This window comes from Pantherophis guttatus, chromosome 1, assembly GCF_059756535.1.
Source record: "Pantherophis guttatus breed Tessera chromosome 1, ASM5975653v1, whole genome shotgun sequence".
In the NCBI taxonomy this organism is placed as follows: Eukaryota; Metazoa; Chordata; class Lepidosauria; order Squamata; family Colubridae; genus Pantherophis; species Pantherophis guttatus.
Genome location: NC_142063.1, coordinates 39,399,698 through 39,417,234, shown reverse-complemented (window position 1 = coordinate 39,417,234; position 17,537 = coordinate 39,399,698). Strand labels below are relative to the sequence as shown.

The window sequence follows — 17,537 nt, the reverse complement described above, 5'->3', positions numbered from 1 at the left end:
TGTTAAAAACCAGTGGTGACACTTTTATTATATCCGTGGAATGAAATCATGAAAACCAGAGTTTTTCATTTTCATTCATCTCTCCCCTCTGACTGTTGTTTCAACTTCTTTACGGTACTAACTTCACTTTTTGTATTGAAACCAAGAGAAATAAATAACTGGAGAATCTTTATTTATTCATGTAATTATTTTATGACTTGAAACTAAGGGGCTTGCACAACTTACAATGTAAAAATATAACATAAAAACCAGCATTATAATTTCTTAAAATAATAAAACCCCAAGCCTAATTTTCCATATAAATGCTAAAATTAATAAGCTATCTTTGTTTAATATGGTGCTGTTGGTTATAATGGCTCCCCAGAGATCTTCAAGAACAGATTTCCACAACCTTTCCAGTGGGTAGTGCATCCATGCTCGTAGCTCCATTTGGGTGAGCTTCCACAAGTGGTGATGCGTGCATGTTCACCTGCCATTTCTGTAGCCTGGTTCTAAAGGGCTCAAGGCCTGGTAGTGGGCCGCAGCCTGGGCGTTGGGGACCCCTATTCTAGAAGATTTTCCAGAAGAGACAGATGTTTCACTTGCTTCTGAAAGGTTATAAGGATGGGGATCATCCTTGCTTTTAGGAGCTAACTGCTCCAAAGGTGGGAAGCTACTGTAAAGAACGCCTGCAGTCTGCCCCCATCTTGCAATACTTCCAGCTAGGTGGGGATTCTTAGTGGTGCTCCCTGGTTATTTTGGTGGAACAGGCAGAAATTATTGTGGAAAGATAGACCCTAAGACATTTAGCATCTAGGCCTCTATAGCTACCAATCAGGCCTCTATAGCAGGGGTGTCAAACTCAAGACCCAGGGGTTGGGTGCTTAGATCTGGCCTGTAGGGCTGCCCTGGAAACAGCAAAGGACTGGCCTGTAGTGTCTCTGCCAGCGAAAATGGAGCTCGGAAGGGCCACTGGCAGAGGGTTGCAGGAGGCTATCGCAGCTGAAAATGAGCTTGGGAGCCCGTTTTCTCTCGCAGAATGCTCGGGACACCACAGGCGCCTCTGACACAAGTGATGTCGACCTGTCCACACCCACCCTGTCCACACCTACTCTGGCCTTCAGAGGTCAAGCACAACCCTGATGCAGCCCTCAATGAAATCGAGTTTGACACCCCTGCTCTATAGGTACTTACTTACTTATTTAATTTTATTATAGCTGCCCATTTCAGCAAACTCTGAGCAGTTTACAAAATCTAATAGAAGATAAAACAATAAAACATAAAACAAAACAGTCTGGACTAAAAACAGCCATTAAAACACAATGCAACCCCCCCCCCAACATAAATCCAAGTGTAACACCCAACATTAAGTCTGAAGGATTTTTTGAAACCCCAGGAGAGTGATTTCTGGGCAGATGCTGTTCTAGAGGGTGAGAGCTATGACAGAGAAGGCACCCTTCCAACGTCCCCAAAAAAGGCAACACTAGTAACCAATGAAACTCCATCAGAGGTCTAAGGGGCAGTATTGTGACCATGCATAGTGCATGCTGCTGAATTCTGGACCAGTTGAAATTTCCAGGTAGTCTTCAAAGCAGCCCTATGTAAAGTGAGTTACAGTAATCTAATCTAGAGATGAAAAGCGTGTGAATGAACGTCTCCAGATAAGGTCACCACTGGTGCATCAGCCAAAGCTATGCAAAAGCCCCCCTAACTCTGTTCTTCACCTGCTCTTGGAGTTGGAGATAAGGGAGACTCGTGTATTTATTTATTTATTTATTTATTAATCAAATTTCTATACCGCCCTACTCCCGAAGGACTCAGGGCGGTGAACAGCCAAGATAAAATACAGATAATACAAATATTAAAAAATCCCTTAAAATTATTAAATATTTCAGTCGAAACACAGATTAAAACACCCAATTTGTAAAATCACGAATTAAAAAATTTAAAAATTTAAAAGATGGGAGTTAGGCCAGGCCAGTTTGCTGAAATAGAAAAGTTTTGAGAGCACGGCGAAACGTGCGCAGGTCCGGGATCTTCCGTATCTCTGGGGGGAGCTCGTTCCAGATGGTAGGTGCCCCCACAGAGAAGGCTCTCCCCCTGGGGGCCGCCAGTCGACACTGTTTGGCCGACGGCACCCTGAGGAGCCCCTCTCTATGGGAGCGTACTGGTCGGTGAGAGGCTATTGGTAGCAGAAGGCGGACTCGTAGATACCCTGGTCCGATGCCATGGAGCGCTCTAAAGGTGGTAACCAAAACCTTGAAGCGCACCCGGAAGACCACCGGGAGCCAGTGCAGCTCGCGCAGGAGGGGGGTCACATGGGAGCGCCACGTGTATTGTGAACTCCTGTGTCATCTGGGAGAGCACAACTCTGTCAAAAACCAAAGATGGTACAGTCCTGGAATCAATCAGCCTTTGAATCACACCCTCTTGTTTGGGTTGGGTCTGAGTCTGTGTTTACCCATCCCGATACAAGGACATGATTGTCAGAGTTAGTGCATCTCTTTGGTTTGCTCCTGTTCCTGTGATTGTAAGATCCTTCAGTATGTTCCTTTCATGTCTCTGTGGCCTTTTTGAAGATATGTACCTGATAGTGAAGCATTTAGTCAAAGATACCTTTAGATGGAAGCTTGTTGTATAGCAACCTTTCCTAATTCAGTGACCTCCTAGAACTACAGTTCTTAGCATGTTCCTTGCTAAGTTTAAGAATTGTACAGGTAGTCCTCGACTTACAACAGTTTATTTAGTAACTATTCAAAGTTACAACGGCATTGAAAAAAGTGACTTATGATCGTTTTTCACAATCATTGCAGCATCCCCATGGTCATGTGATCAAAATCCAGGCAACTGGTAATTGACTCATGTTTATAATGGTTGCAGTGTACAGGGTCATGCGGACCCCTTTTGATACCTGCTCACAAGCAAAGTCAGTGTGGAATCCAGATTCAGTTAACAACCGTGTTACTAACTTAACAACTGAAGTGATTCACTTAACAACTATGGCAAGAGAGGTTGTAAAATGGGGCAAAATTCACTTAACAACTGTCTCACTTAGCAACACAATTTTTTGGTTCAACTGTCATAAATTTAGGACTATCTATACAGTAGTTTCAATACATCTGGAGGATGAAGTTTATAGATGTATGATGTGCAGTGAGTAAGAGATAGCATACATAGAACTATGCAGTCTTAGATTGCCTTTAAAGCTCCTTCCCTGAGAAAGCCACTTTTTTGTGATAAGTTTAATTAAGATTATTTAAAAAAAAAAAAGCTTTGATGGAATCAGTTGTTAATTCTATTCCTGCTTACCTTGTGAAGTAAACTTGGGGTTTTGAGGTATGAAGGCATTTTAATGCAAAGTTAGTCCATCGAAAGCTGCTATTATATTTTGTTATCTGTCACAAATTTTTATATGCATTTTTAAATTTTTTGATGAAATGGTAGAATGTGGGCACTTTAAAAAATGTGAACCTAAGTACTTGGGCAGATCTGTATCGTGCCAATTTTAGTTCTTTGGACACACTCAAGTCTTTTCTTTTTGTTTAATCCTTACTGCTGCTTCAAATCTTGAGGAGAAACCATAAGCCGAAATGTTGGGCCGTGTGCACTGCAGTGTGGAATTAATTAGATGATATTAGATGAAGGAAACAAAGCCTGCTTCTTTGATATCACCCCAGTAAAAACCTGTTCACTCAACTGACTCTTGGATTTGTTTCTGTGAGCTTGTGATGGTTAAAATACTTTTCTTAAATGCAAACTTGTAATTTTGATTTGATGAGTGGCAGATTGTGTATGTATAAGATTTTATACATACATAGTTAGAGTAGGGTTGAGGGAGAGATTTTTCCCCCTGAGGATCATCTTATCACTGTGCCAGTCCTGTTGATGCTTCTTTCTACTAGTAGGAAGTTTGTTCTTCCTTTCCCTTTTTCAACTACATGGCAGACATAAGGGGATTTTCTTCCTTGTATTTGGTAACTTGTATTAGTTACAATAATGACAAAGAAATGCTATACCATGACTACAACAATATGTAGTTGGCCATAGCCTCAAACTATTGAGCCTTTTTGATTTTTCAAAAATCTCACGTTTTTGTAATGTATGAATGGTTTATTCTGCATTACTACAGTTGGATGTACTACAGTCTAGAGCAGGGGTGTCAAACTCAAGGCCCGGGTGCCAGAATCAGCCCATGGGGTGCTTAGATCTGGTCCACGGGGCCGCCCTGAAAACAGCAAAGGACCGGCTTGCAGTCCCTCTGCCAGCGAAAACGGAGCTTGGGAGGACCACATGTGGCCCTTCTGAGCTCTGTTTTCGCTGGCAGAGAGTTAAAGGAGGCCATCGCAGCTCCAAGCTCAGGAGGTCATTTTTGCTGGCAGAGCTCTCGGGCTGCCACAGATGCCCCTGACATGAGTGATGTCGAGTTGGCCACACCCACCCCGGGTCCCCGAGGTCAAACACAATGCTGGTGCGGCCCTCAATGAAATCAAGTTTGACACCCTTGGTCTAGAGCAAAATACTTATCCCCCCCCCCAACCTGTTAAACAGGCATCTCGTTCAGCTAAATTTGTTGATCAATCTTAGGATGGCAATTCTTATATTTCCTAAGGACATTCTTTCATCTGCAGATTTAAACATGTCCCAGACGAGTTGACTATTCCTTACCAATAGACCACTGGAAATGTCTAGCCCCTGTCGCTCCTGAAAAACATTATGATGTAGGAAGTCCAGCTTGGCTCCATCTGTGAACAAGTAGCAGCAGGAAGCTCTGTTCTTTTTTTGCATTTTGGAAGAACACACAAAACCAGCTGCCAGTTGCTCTGGCACAAAGAAAATATGCCATGGCTCTATCCATCTACTAGGAAGTTAAGAGTTGTGAATGAAGTTGTACTGAAGGATAGAGTTAGGTTGATCCAATCAGATAAAGTAGCAAGATTATGAAATGTCTAGCACGAGTACCTGTATTTGTTTTCCTCCCTCTTCCTTTCCCCTATTTTGCATGTTGTGTTTTTTTTAAACTGGAAATTTGACTGTTGAAACCATTATCATAATTTGTAGAGTGGTTAGTAATTCTTAGACAACATATTAATGTTAACAGTTATCTCATTCTGGTATATGCATGGGGCAGTGGTGAAATCTAAAATTTGTTACTACTGGTTCTATGGCATGGCTTGGGGGGGGGGTAATATGACTGGGTGGGCGTGGCCATTTTTTTTTTACTTTTAAAAACATTTTTTCTACAACCTCTTTGGCAAAGAGGTTGTAAAAAAATGCTTTCAAAAGGCTCTGACGATTCCAGCTGAGTTGCCTGATCTGCAGAGGCTTTTTTTCTTTTAAAAGCCTCTGCCGATCAGGCAACTCAGCTGGGATCGTCAGAGGCTTTTAAAAGAAAAAAACCCTCTGCTGATCAGGCAACTCAGCTGGGATCGTCAGAGGCTTTTAAAAGCGTTTTTTCTACAACCTCTTCAGAAAAAATGCTTTTAAAAGCCTCTGACGATCCCAGCTGAGCCGCGCGATCATCAGAGGCTTTTTTTTTTACTTTTAAAATCATTTTTTCAGAGGTTGTAGAAAAAATGCTTTTAAAAATTAAAGAAAAAGCCTCTGATGATTGTGCGGCTCAGCTGGGCATGGGGGTGTGTGTGGACAGGGATTTTTGCTACCAGTTCTCCAAACCACCCGCCTCCATCGCTACCGGATCGGGCGATCCGGTCTAAACCGGGAGCATTTCACCCCTGGCATGGGGGAATAGAATTATAACATGGGTGTGCTTATCTTTATAGTATCTTCAAACTGGAAACCTTTGATTAACAAATTCTGAATAAGACAAGTTATAAGTTGGCTTCAAGTATTTGGTTTTGGAGCTATAGCCATAGTTTTTAAGCTTCCCAAAGATTTTATTATCTAAATGTTTTTATTACCTTTACTACATGATAAACAATTTTTTTTCTTTATAGATTTGTTTTTCTAATTTTTATTTTTATTTTCTATTCTCAGTGGATGAATACATTGCTATTGCAAAAGAAAAACATGGGTACAACATGGAACAGGTAATAAACAGTTGGAAAATGTTTAAATGTGTTCTCTCTCCTTCTCCATCTGGGGCAGAGGTGGGTTTTTGAAAACTTGGTTTATTATTTTCGGTAAATACAAAATATGATGTAAAAGAGAAGCAGAAATAACTATAGCGACTTTCAATATGTTGATTTTGGCTTTAGGTGATTTTTATTAACAATGTTACTGTATTTTTAGTGTGTATGATATTTGCATATATAGAACCTTATGCAGTCATTTTAATTCTGCCTATTCAAAATGTCAAGCTGGACTCTTACACAGAAATCTTGATTAAAACATGTAGGCAGCAACTAAATGAGCTCTTCCGGGAAGCTCAATAAAAGAGACAGCCAATGACAGGGCCAGTTGTGCAGCGGAAGCCAAATGATTATTTTATGTCTAAACATAGACTCTTTATATTTATTTCTGGATAATAAAAAAGAATATGCACTACCCAGATAAATGCAGAGAATTATTCCAAATAGAATGTTCATTTTAAGTTTCTTAAAAATGTCAATTTTTAATGGCTGCCTGGTCAGATGTAGCAAGAAATAGACCTCCTGATTTATAAACAAAGCAAGGGCTAGAGTCACTTCTGAGGTTTGAGAATACTTTCTATAGAAAATTTCCAGAGAAGATTTCCTAAACAAACCTAGACCTATTTAAGGTATGTTGTGAGGGAGAATGAACAATTTTCTCTTTCTTAAGCAGATCATGCCCTAGGTTTTAAGAACAGTCTTCATATATTTTAAAACCAAATGGGTTTCAGATGGAAGGAAAACTTATTGCATGCTTCTCTGCCCTAAGAACATTGTGGTGTTGAAAGGTGAAGGAAGAGCAAGCTGGCAGCCAGGCTCAAGTGTGCCCAATTACAGACCATCAATTTTGTGTTACTCTAATGCCACACACTTTAAGTTATAGATAGTCCAACTCACCCATGACCTTACCTAAAGTGATGTACAGCTGTTATCAAGCTCCTGTCCCCTCTCTAATTTTCTTTTAATTAAAAAAAAAATGAATTGCATTTCAGCAAACTGCTAGCCTCAAGTTATATTTGCAGTAATGGATCCACTTAGAGCTCAGAAGAATTTCATTGCAATCTTCAGAGATTGTAAAGACCCCACTGGATTTGCATTGTTTGGCTTGCCTTCTGTATGGATGTTCTAAGATTGGCTCAACTCACCATATCCATGACCTTGTGAGAGTACCCACCATGTGTTCTCAACGGTCCAAATGAACCTCTAACGCATAAAGGTTGGAAATTTTTAGGCAATGCACTAATACACTTGGAGGTGCTTCTTTTTAGCCTTTTTGTTTTTCTCGCCCGCTGTTCTGTTTTCCTCACTCTGAGTCAGAGCTTATTTCTCATGTAGGAATTCTAATGTGGGGTCAGGAAAGTACTGGGGTGTGTGTGGAAGAGTAGAATAACAGAATAGATGGTAAGGGAGGATGAAAGATAATGGAAGGATCTACAGGTCAATAGATGGACAAATGTGATACATGTTAGTGTTTATTTGTGGACTGACTGGGGGAACAGAACTGAAGAGCATTTTCTCACATATTGACCTTACCGTCTATCAATAATGTGGTTCCCAAATATTTTCCACTAAAACAACACAGCTCTTGGTTTCAAAATGTTTGCTTGCCTCTGTGTCCCTCCAGACATAAAAACAACAACTTTAATCAGTTATGGTCAATGATAAGGGATACTGGAAGCTATAGTTGAACAAAAGCTGGTCCACTGTAGTATGTTTTCTCATTCTGATATAATAACGTATTATAATTCAGATAATACAGTTAAAAGAAATAAGCCTTAGATGAATCTGAATTATTTTATTTCTCAACTTTTAAATCTGTCTAAAGAAAAGCTTATTGAGAACCCCATCCTATTTGAAACAGTGGAAAGTGATCCAAGTAAAGGACCTGTAATTCCATGTTCTATGAGGCATGCCTTACTGGATATATGAAAAGGGTAGGATCTCTTCCTGTGACTACTTATTCTATGTAGAATACTTGCAATAAATCATGCTAAGAAAATGCCAAGATGGAAACTCCCTAGATGTTTAACAATGACAACATAATGACGTGGATAGGACCACAGATTTTTTAAAGCAGTACTCTTTCCTTTCCTTTCCTTTCCTTTCCTTTCCTGTCCTTTCCTTTCCTTTCCTTTCCTTTCCTTTCCTTTCCTTTTCTTTTCTTTTCTTTTCTTTTCTTTTCTTTTCTTTTCTTTTCCTTTCCTTTCCTTTCCTTTCCTTTCCTTTCCTTTCCTTTCTTCATAATGAAATTGGTTTGGAGGACTGGGAAACTCCAATGGCAGAGTTATCATTTCACTTTGAATTATCTGAGTCAAAGTTTTAGTCCAGGGTATCTGGATTCTCTATATGACTGCAGAAAGTAAGAATTGTTCAATTAAATACTTTAGCTATTGATTGAAGCAGAAAATTTTACTTGAGTAAGCCTGAATGTCTGCTTAATTTTATTTAAATAAGTAGCCCCTTTTCATATAGACTCATTGATTTGCAGAATTAAATAGATTTGCAGAAACTGTGTTGTGTTCTAGAATAGAGCTATATTTTTGTGCTTCTTTGTACAGGAACTAACAGACTTTGGAAATTAGGTTAAAATTTAGAATGGGGTGGGGTTTCCAGATATCCTTTATTCATACTTCTCAAAAATTGCCCGGTGAAACAGAATAGTATTTCACTTAATTAATTAGATAAAATGCCTCCATGATATAGAACAAAAGTATTTGTTCATTAGTTTATGCTCACAATTAAAAGTTGTGAGCATTTTTGACAATTCATTGCTTTTTTGCAAAAGTGGTCATTCATTCTCACAGAATGTCCAGTTTTCTTAAATTCAAATTGTAGGGGGCTATTTCATAGACTACATTATACTATTAAGTTGCAGATTAACAACTCAGTGGTGATGTCTACTTCTATATCCGCTGTAGACTTAATGTTCCAAGTCACAATGATGTCAAAATGATGCAATAATTTGCACCAATGGCCTCAAGACATCACACACACACACACACACACACACACACACACACACACACACCCTGGAAGTCCATGGATACTCACCATACAATAATGCATTGGTGGAGAAGAACGCATTCTTCACAGCATTCAGACCCTTTTATGTTTTTTGCAGCATTTCTAGATTGAAATGTTCTGTATTATTCATCACTTCAAAAGAAAGCATTGTAATATAACAGTATTTATAAAGAGTCCTACGTCTACAAGTTCATATTGTAGTGACATTAAGAGAGAATCTCTGTGTTGCTTCCTTCTTTCACTAGTTTTCTGTGTAGTAAGAATATGGTGTGTGGCAACTGTCGCAGAGGTCAATTGGGAAGTATCTAAAACAGACCAGACCACTAAAACCTGTGCTGTGATTGGCTATTTTGAATGTAAACATGCCAGAGTTATTACTGTTTTCCTTTAATTATGGGCTTTTCTTTCTGCTCCATCTTCCCCAATTGCAGGCCCTTGGGATGCTGTTTTGGCACAAACATAACATCGAGAAATCCCTGGCAGATTTACCCAACTTCACCCCCTTCCCAGATGAATGGACAGTTGAAGACAAAGTATTGTTTGAACAAGCTTTCAGTTTCCATGGGAAAACTTTTCATCGAATTCAGCAAATGGTAAGGATCATCAAGTGCAAGAGACTGCAAGTGCAAAGGTCTTGACTTAAAACAAATGAGGGAGTTAAAATGTATTTCAATGATTAGCTTTTATTATCCAAATACATGTATCTCCATTTTATCCTTGTTTATTATTTATAAAATTCAGCATGCAAGCACCGAATATTGATAGCCAGGAAAAAGTGAATTTGGGAGATGATAATGTGATATATTAGAAACTTATCATTGTACACAATAAATAGTGTCTGCATATTAGTAATAGAAAGGATCATTTCATTATCAATTTTTTGTAGGTCTTTAATAAAAGGAAAATAATGTCAAATTATTTATCCATTGTTGTAAAATCAACAGTACATGGAGTGTTTTGCAGTAATGGTCTGTCAAAAGATTCCATACTTTCAGAATATATCGCCATACATGTTTGTATATCTGAAAGCCTTAGCAGCAGGCCGGATTAAGCAATTTTCTGAGATAAAGAGCAGATGGTAGAAGTTTGAGATGTTTAAATATCAGTTTTACTTGCATTTAATCCTATCTTTATCATCTGAGTGACAGAAGCACTGAAAGCATTCTCTTTCCTCCAGATCTGTTTTTGTATGAAGATATTTTAAAGAATAAAATGTTTTATATTGATAATCACTGGAGTTTAAGGGGCACACTTGTAACTGCTGTTAATTGGATGAAATAACCATGTTTCTTCTTTTTGTGGCCAAGACGTCCCATTTAGTACTCTGCCTTTAAGGACTTTTTCCAGTTCTTTAAACCAGCAAATTGGTTTGTTCTGGGTTATTGAATGTTTTAAAGAGTTAAAAAAATGTGCTTCTGATATCCATAAAACAATCTCATTCAAGACTAAGCTGTCCCTCTTTTGAGGATAATTTGATTTGAATATCTGTGCATGGTTGGATTCCATGGTCTAAATTACCCCTTCCATCCCTGTGATTCTCTGACGTGACCTATGATTCTCCTGCTGATTTGCCTTCTGATAGCATACAACTAGTCCTTTAACAGGCAGGAAATAACCTTATGGCATAAAATATTTTTGTTATAAGAGTTAGGGCTATCTAGACTTTTTATGGAAAAAAAATGATGTTATTGGAAGAAAAGGAATGTCTTATGACACTCCACTTAACACATTCCAAATAAAAAAATGATTTCTTGGTCACTAGAAAGAAAACTATTCCATACTGGATTACTCTTCTAGTATTTTTTTTTCCCAGTACAACTTTTTGGACAAGCAAGTAGTAATTGAATTCAGGCAGTCCTCCAAATCATGGTCTGGAAGATAAATGAAGTGGAAGCAGCACTTCCACTTCTCTGAGACATTCCTTTACTTGTTTTTTACTGTTTAAGAGTTACTTTTGTTTGTCATAATGTCTACATTTGCCTGGGGCAGCACGTCGGCTCAACGGTTAAGATGCTGGGCTTGTTGGCTGAAAGTGCTCTGTGACGTCATGATGGCCACATCACCGCAGAAATATCTTTGGTTGGTGCTAGAACAATGGCCTTGAAATGGAGATGAGCACCACTCCCTATAGTCAGCATTGATTATCAGAGTACGATCCGCAGGGACTCCTTTATCATTTTTTTAAACCTACATTTGCCATCTATATTTAGAACTGTATGTATTGGAAATGACTTAGGAGCTAGAATTCCTATAATTGGAATGTGCAGAATGTCAAATAGGCAACTGCCACCTCTAACATCTCTCAAGTGTAAAGCAAAGATGAAACATGAAAGAAAGAGGGACCAAAATTAAGGATGCATAAGACGAGACAGCAGCCTTACCGATCAACTGTTATAGCAGAGTTTCAGATGAATCATGTCTTCAGAAGCTTCATCCTAGTTCTTACATCCTATGGGAATCAGAGAGTATGCATTTATGTACGTGTGCTTCTTGTTCAGCATCTACTACAGGTAGTCCTCGACTTATGACCTCAATTGAGCCCCAGATTTCTGTTGCTAAGTGAGATATTTGTTATATATTTGAGATCCATTTTACAACCTTTCTTGCCACAGTTGTTAAGTGAATTACTGCTGTGGTTAGTAACATGATTGTTAAGTGAATCTGGCTTTGCTTGTCAGAAGGTCATGAAAGGGGATCACATGATCCTGGGACAGTGCCTCTGTCATAAATATGAGACAATTGCCAAGCATCTGAATTTTGAATATGTGACCATGGGGATGCCAGAACAGTCATAAGTGTGAAAAACGGTAATAGTCACTTTTTTCAGTGAATTATAATTCTGAATGGTCACTAAATGAACTGTTGTAAGTCGAGGATTATCTGTAACATATATTTTATTTTGTTATAGAATTCACACACAAAATGGTCTAGAATAAAAAAATACGCAGTGTTACAGATGAATTCCCTGAAAGGAATAGGATGCTCTGTTTGAAATCCAAGATACTAATTGCCAGCTTCTGCTCATATTGGATCATAGTTCAGAAGCATCGCTATTGGACACATTATCGTTATGAGTGCTTTTGTCAACAGTTATTTTATGTTCCCCAGCTTCCTGACAAATCAATAGCAAGCTTGGTAAAGTTTTACTATTCCTGGAAAAAGACAAGAACCAAAACAAGTGTCATGGATCGTCATGCACGAAAGCAAAAAAGAGAAAGGGAAGAAAGGTAAGCAGAGGCAATTGTGAATATGCACTTCACACTTAACTTTTGATGAAATATTGAAGACTTTTATGCTCCATATGCATAGAACTCCTGTTATCAATCAGATCACAGCCAAGTAGCTGATCTAATCTGACAGTTAGAGTGGAACATTGTTTTTAAAGATCCACATAATTCTAATGGTTATTTCTCATGAGTTTAATAATGTTCACTTTTTTTTGCATGAAGAATTAAAATATGGCAGCAACTTTTGAAGAATCTCTGAGGGCTGCAGGCAAGGCTTTTAGGACCCGTTTGAAGTGATGGAACTATAATAAAATATAACAAAAATCTGTAAAACAAATCATGATGGCAGAAACTCACATCTTATATATTAAAAAGAGATCACATACCATCCTTACCCAATACATCTTCAAGACCAATGACTTAAATATGGTTAAACTTGCTGGAGAGACATTTGATGTAGTAGCTAAGTCTACCAAAACCTATACCAAACTGGTGCTCTCTAGGTCTGTGATGGTGAACCTATGGCACACGTGCCACAGGTGGCACACATAGCCATATCGGTGGGCATGCAAGCACAGCTCCAGCGCGCATGCGCATGACGGCCAGCTGATTTTCGGGCCTTCCAGGCCTACCAGAAGTAGGGAAACAGGCTGTTTCCTGCCTCCGGAGGGTCTCGGGGGGTGGTGGGGAAGGCCCATTTTTCTCTCTCCCCAGGCTCCAGAGCCTTTCTAGGAACCTGGGGAGGGCGAAAACAGCCTTCCCCACCCCACCCGGAGGCCCTCCTAGAAAGGCTCTGGAGCTTGGGGAGAGCAAAAAACAGGCCTTTCGGTCCCACCGGAACTTAGCAAAGGGGGTGTTTCTGGCCTCTGGAGGACCTCCAGGAGTGATGGGGAAGGCTGTTTTCACCCTCCCCAGACTCCTAGAAAGACTCTGGAGCCAGGGGAGAGCAAAAAACGGGCCTTCCATCCCACCGGATGTTGGCAAACAGGTAGTTTCCGGCCTCGGGGTGGGGGGTGGGGAAGGCTGTTTTCGCCCTTCCCAGACTCCTAGAAAGGCTCTGGAGCCCGGGGAGAGAGAAAAACGGGCCCATTGGGCCATCGTGTGCCAGGAGCAGGGGGTTGCGTGCGTGGGGGTGGGGCGCATAGAATTATGGGTGTGGGCACATGCGCGTGCGACCCCCCCCCACCTTCCATCCTCCGCTCCTGGCACGCAATGGCAAAAAGGTTAACCATCACTGCTTTAGGTCATATGAGGATAGTAGGTTGGGGGAATCTGGATTATGCTACAATAATTTTGTTGTGCTTCTTTTTCTTTTTGTTCAAAGCTATCTCTTTGAAAATTAACACGCAGCAGACTATCTCGCTTTTCAGGGCAGGCAAAAGAAAAAAGAGCTTGTAAACTGCTGACATTTTGGGTACAAATGCTATTTTGTTTGTCTCCATCAGATATTTTTAAAAAAATTCCGAGCTTTATTTTGTAGCTTATTCCATTCTAGTGGTAAATAAGAATAGATATAATTACTGTATAAGAATGTGTGTCTTAAGGTTGCTGTAATTGTACCTGTGCTATCATTTCCTGAAATAAACATAATTACCATGTTGACTTTAAAACTTCTTAGAAATTTGGGAATATGTATTGGTTTTTATGATCATGTATATAGATGTTAGAAAGATAGTCTTTTATAATTCACACTTGTGCTTAGGTTTATTGTGGTAAGCAGTGTAATGCTGATATATTGGTAGTTTTCCTGGTTGAACACAGCACTAGCTGAGTGGTTTTATTTGTATCCTAATTCATGGAAGGACATCACGTATTTGATGTTCATATTCATGTTAATTGCAGAGACTATGTGCTTGAGTATGGTGCAGGAAGGATTACTTGTTGCTCCATTTCTCCCAAACAAAATGCAACAAAATATATTCCCTAAAGTCTTGTGTAGAATTGCTTTCAATAATACAAACAAATGTATTATGTATTATCCAGAACCTTGATTCAGGATCACAATTGGTATTGAATTGCCCATGTGGATTGTCAGCAGGTTTAACTCAACCAATTTATGGATTTTCTGGTGGATGGAATCCTTGTTCTAGGCTTTGTTATGATTTTTCCCCATATTATTTTTCCAGTCATGTGTTCTATTCCTGGGCCAAAAATGCTCTATGAAAAGAGCTCTGTGAATTGTTGCTCAAACACCTTTATAGAGTATATTTAAGAATCTTTGATTAGTCTTAATAACTTAAGATATGAACAAACTCCTTGCTATGCAGTGTTCCTTTTTTTCCTTTGTATTAATGCATCAGTCAACTTGTATCTCCAATAAACAAATTCCTGTTCATCTAAACTATGATAATCAGCTTTGGAAGAAACCAGGATATTAAAAAGTGTTTTAAATGTTGGTTTAAGGACCTAGAATGTTGTGGGAGTTGGTAGCCGCATGGGAAATTATGTTTAATTTGACTTCTGTATTTCATCTTATCTTCATTATACATACCATGAAGAGAGGGAAGGGGAACTTTATTTGGAGGATTAAATATTAGTCATGATCAAGAACAGTCATAACCTTTTTTAAATAAATCTTAAAATTTATCAAAGGCAAAAGACTTAGTCATTTGTATTTTCAATTCTGAATAATAATTATATCAATGCCTTTTTCATGGCAATTGAAGGCTTGCATCATATAACCAAAATTTTGAATGGGAATCAACTTAATAAAACTTGACTGTCTCCTGTGGGTTTTTTTTCCATGTATTCTGCTCATTGTGTAGAATTAAATTAGTCTCATAAATTTAATTTGATTTACAAGCAATTTGATATAGGTTTGGTCTTAAAGAATCCATGAAGATCTGCCAGAACCTGGACTTTATATTAATACTGTGTTCTCTCAGTACAGGAATATTGATTCAAAATACTCTGAGAGCTTGTTGCTATGGAGATGGTGATTCCATTTGTACAGTTTTGGGAAAGGGGCCAACCTGGCACATGTATGCTTGCATTCATAAACTACATAAACTGCAGGCTTAATATGTCCTTGGTTTGGTAATTGAAAGCCACATTTAGCACATGAGGAACAGCAAGGTACAAATATTTTAAACATTAAATAAGCTGTTTCTGATTTAATTTTTCTATAGCTGAAATTCATCAAACAAGCCAGTTTATCTGAAAACAAATACTGAAATTGGCACTGTTGTCCCTAAGATTGTAACCTGTCATGTATGGTTGCCAATCACTGAAGGAAAAATCTGTGTAGAATTTATAATTATACTGTTTCTTTTAATACTAATAAATACATCTTCCTAGATCATTGAATTGACACTTCCTTTCATCAGCAAGAATACCTAAAAATATTACAAAATAAGATTCCCATTAGGCAGGTCAGGACACGTATTTTCTCAGATTACAAATATAAGAATTAGAACACAAAGTAGAAGTGGAAAAGTAAGCCATTTGGGGATTTAAATTTTAATAGACTAAAATGCTTTGAACATTTGCTAAAATATGGATTGATAGTTAAGCACCACATTAAACTATTTTTCAAATTCTGAACAATTACATCTTTTTGTAATTTCTTTAAACTTTTGGAACAGAATTGATATTCCTATTTCCAGTAATATGTTTTGTGTTTATTGATTATATTTCTTTGTTAAGGTTATTTGAATTGCCTCTCCATGAGAATTCTTGGGAGTTGAAGGTGTAACAGATGAATCCAGTGACTCGTGGAGCTGAAAGTCTGTTGAATCCACTGCTCAGTGCAGGGATCCTAGTTAAATTCTCTATTATATGGCTTCCAGCATTGTCTCCCTCAGTAATTAGATCTATTATACAGCTGTTCATACCATTGAGAGTTTGACTTATAAATTAATATACATCTGCCTTGTATTTCTCACCAAACAATTATCCTGAGAAATGAGACACCTGGATAGTTACATGTTGCATTCTATTATATTCAACTTCTTGTAAATTTAGAACCATGGTTCAAAAATACCAATTCCCCCACTACCACATTCCCTACTTATAAGCTCATAGTTATTGGTTATCGCAGGGGAACATGGCAGTCTTAAACAGTATTCTGTGCTTTCATAGATCAACAGGCAAAGTTTAGTCATTACTGCCCATGTGAGTCCAGTAGGACAAGACTAAAAAAAATTTGCCCAGATTAAATTGCAGAATTATTTTAGTTACAGCTATGGTCTCTAAACATAATCTGTAACCAATTCTTGAAATGCATGGTTAAATATACAAGTAGTCTAAATTACACTGTAGACTGTACAAACAAAAACTCTTGTTTGTCTAAAAAGGAATGTGCAATTCTGATTTTTACTTTATAGCCAGTCACTCTATAGGTTTTTCAAATTGCTCTTGAGGAGGCAACTTGGTCTGGGAAAAAAAGGGCTATTTATTTATCAAATTTCTATACTGCCCATTACCCTTGCAATAATAGCAATTGATGAGATTTGCAGTTTGAAGGCATAGCTCTGTAATTACAATGTGAATAATACCAGTAGTGGAATAGGGACATTGATTCTCCACTCAGATAGAATATAATCCTGCATATGTATTAGTTCATTTCACCTTCTTCATTGTGGTGGCAATCATAATGATTACACAGCTCTTAACAATCAGTTTCCAAGCGGAAATACATGAGCCTTTCCTTTTAAAATGTTACCCTTTTTAATTTATTTATTTTATTCAAAGGAAGAGAGAGAAGCCCATAAAGTATATCTTGATGTACTAAATGAAGTTTAGCTTTACAGTTTTACATAACGTTATGCAATTAATTTATCTAAATGTTTACTGAACAATTGGAAAAAGGAAACTAAACATGTAAATTATCACCAAGATGACGGCCTCTTCATAGATTGTGATGGACCATGCTGGTCCAGTGCAGTTCATAGATGTTATTCAATTTCACAGTCTATGGCTGCTTGTAAATGAGTGGCCCAAAATCACCCAGTGCCAAGGGTGGAGTAGAATATGTGTTTTCCCCAGTCTCAATCTAGCACTTTATTCACAATACTACATTGTCTCTCATTAACTAATATATAGAATTAATATATTAACACACACAAACTTACACACAAACTCTAATAAATTTGAAAATAGTCTTACAAGCAGAAATCCTGGGCAGAAAATGGTTGTTTAAATTTTCTGAGTTCTTCAGAATATTATATATAACATTATGTTCCGTCTGGAACATCCTGCCCCTCTGGCCTGAAGACCA

At 38.2% G+C, this 17,537-nt stretch overlaps 1 protein-coding gene across 2 annotated transcripts in view; it reads left to right on the top strand.

Annotated features, from left to right (window-relative positions):
- RCOR1 (REST corepressor 1) overlaps positions 1-17,537 on the top strand; it is a 182,247-nt gene that overhangs the window by 124,703 nt on the left and 40,007 nt on the right. For both annotated transcript variants that reach the window (XM_034418516.3, XM_034418517.3), the window contains exons 4-6: positions 5,974-6,026; positions 9,524-9,685; positions 12,201-12,319. In XM_034418516.3, the coding sequence (XP_034274407.2) occupies positions 5,974-6,026; positions 9,524-9,685; positions 12,201-12,319 (334 nt within the window). The remainder of the gene's footprint in view (positions 1-5,973; positions 6,027-9,523; positions 9,686-12,200; positions 12,320-17,537) is intronic.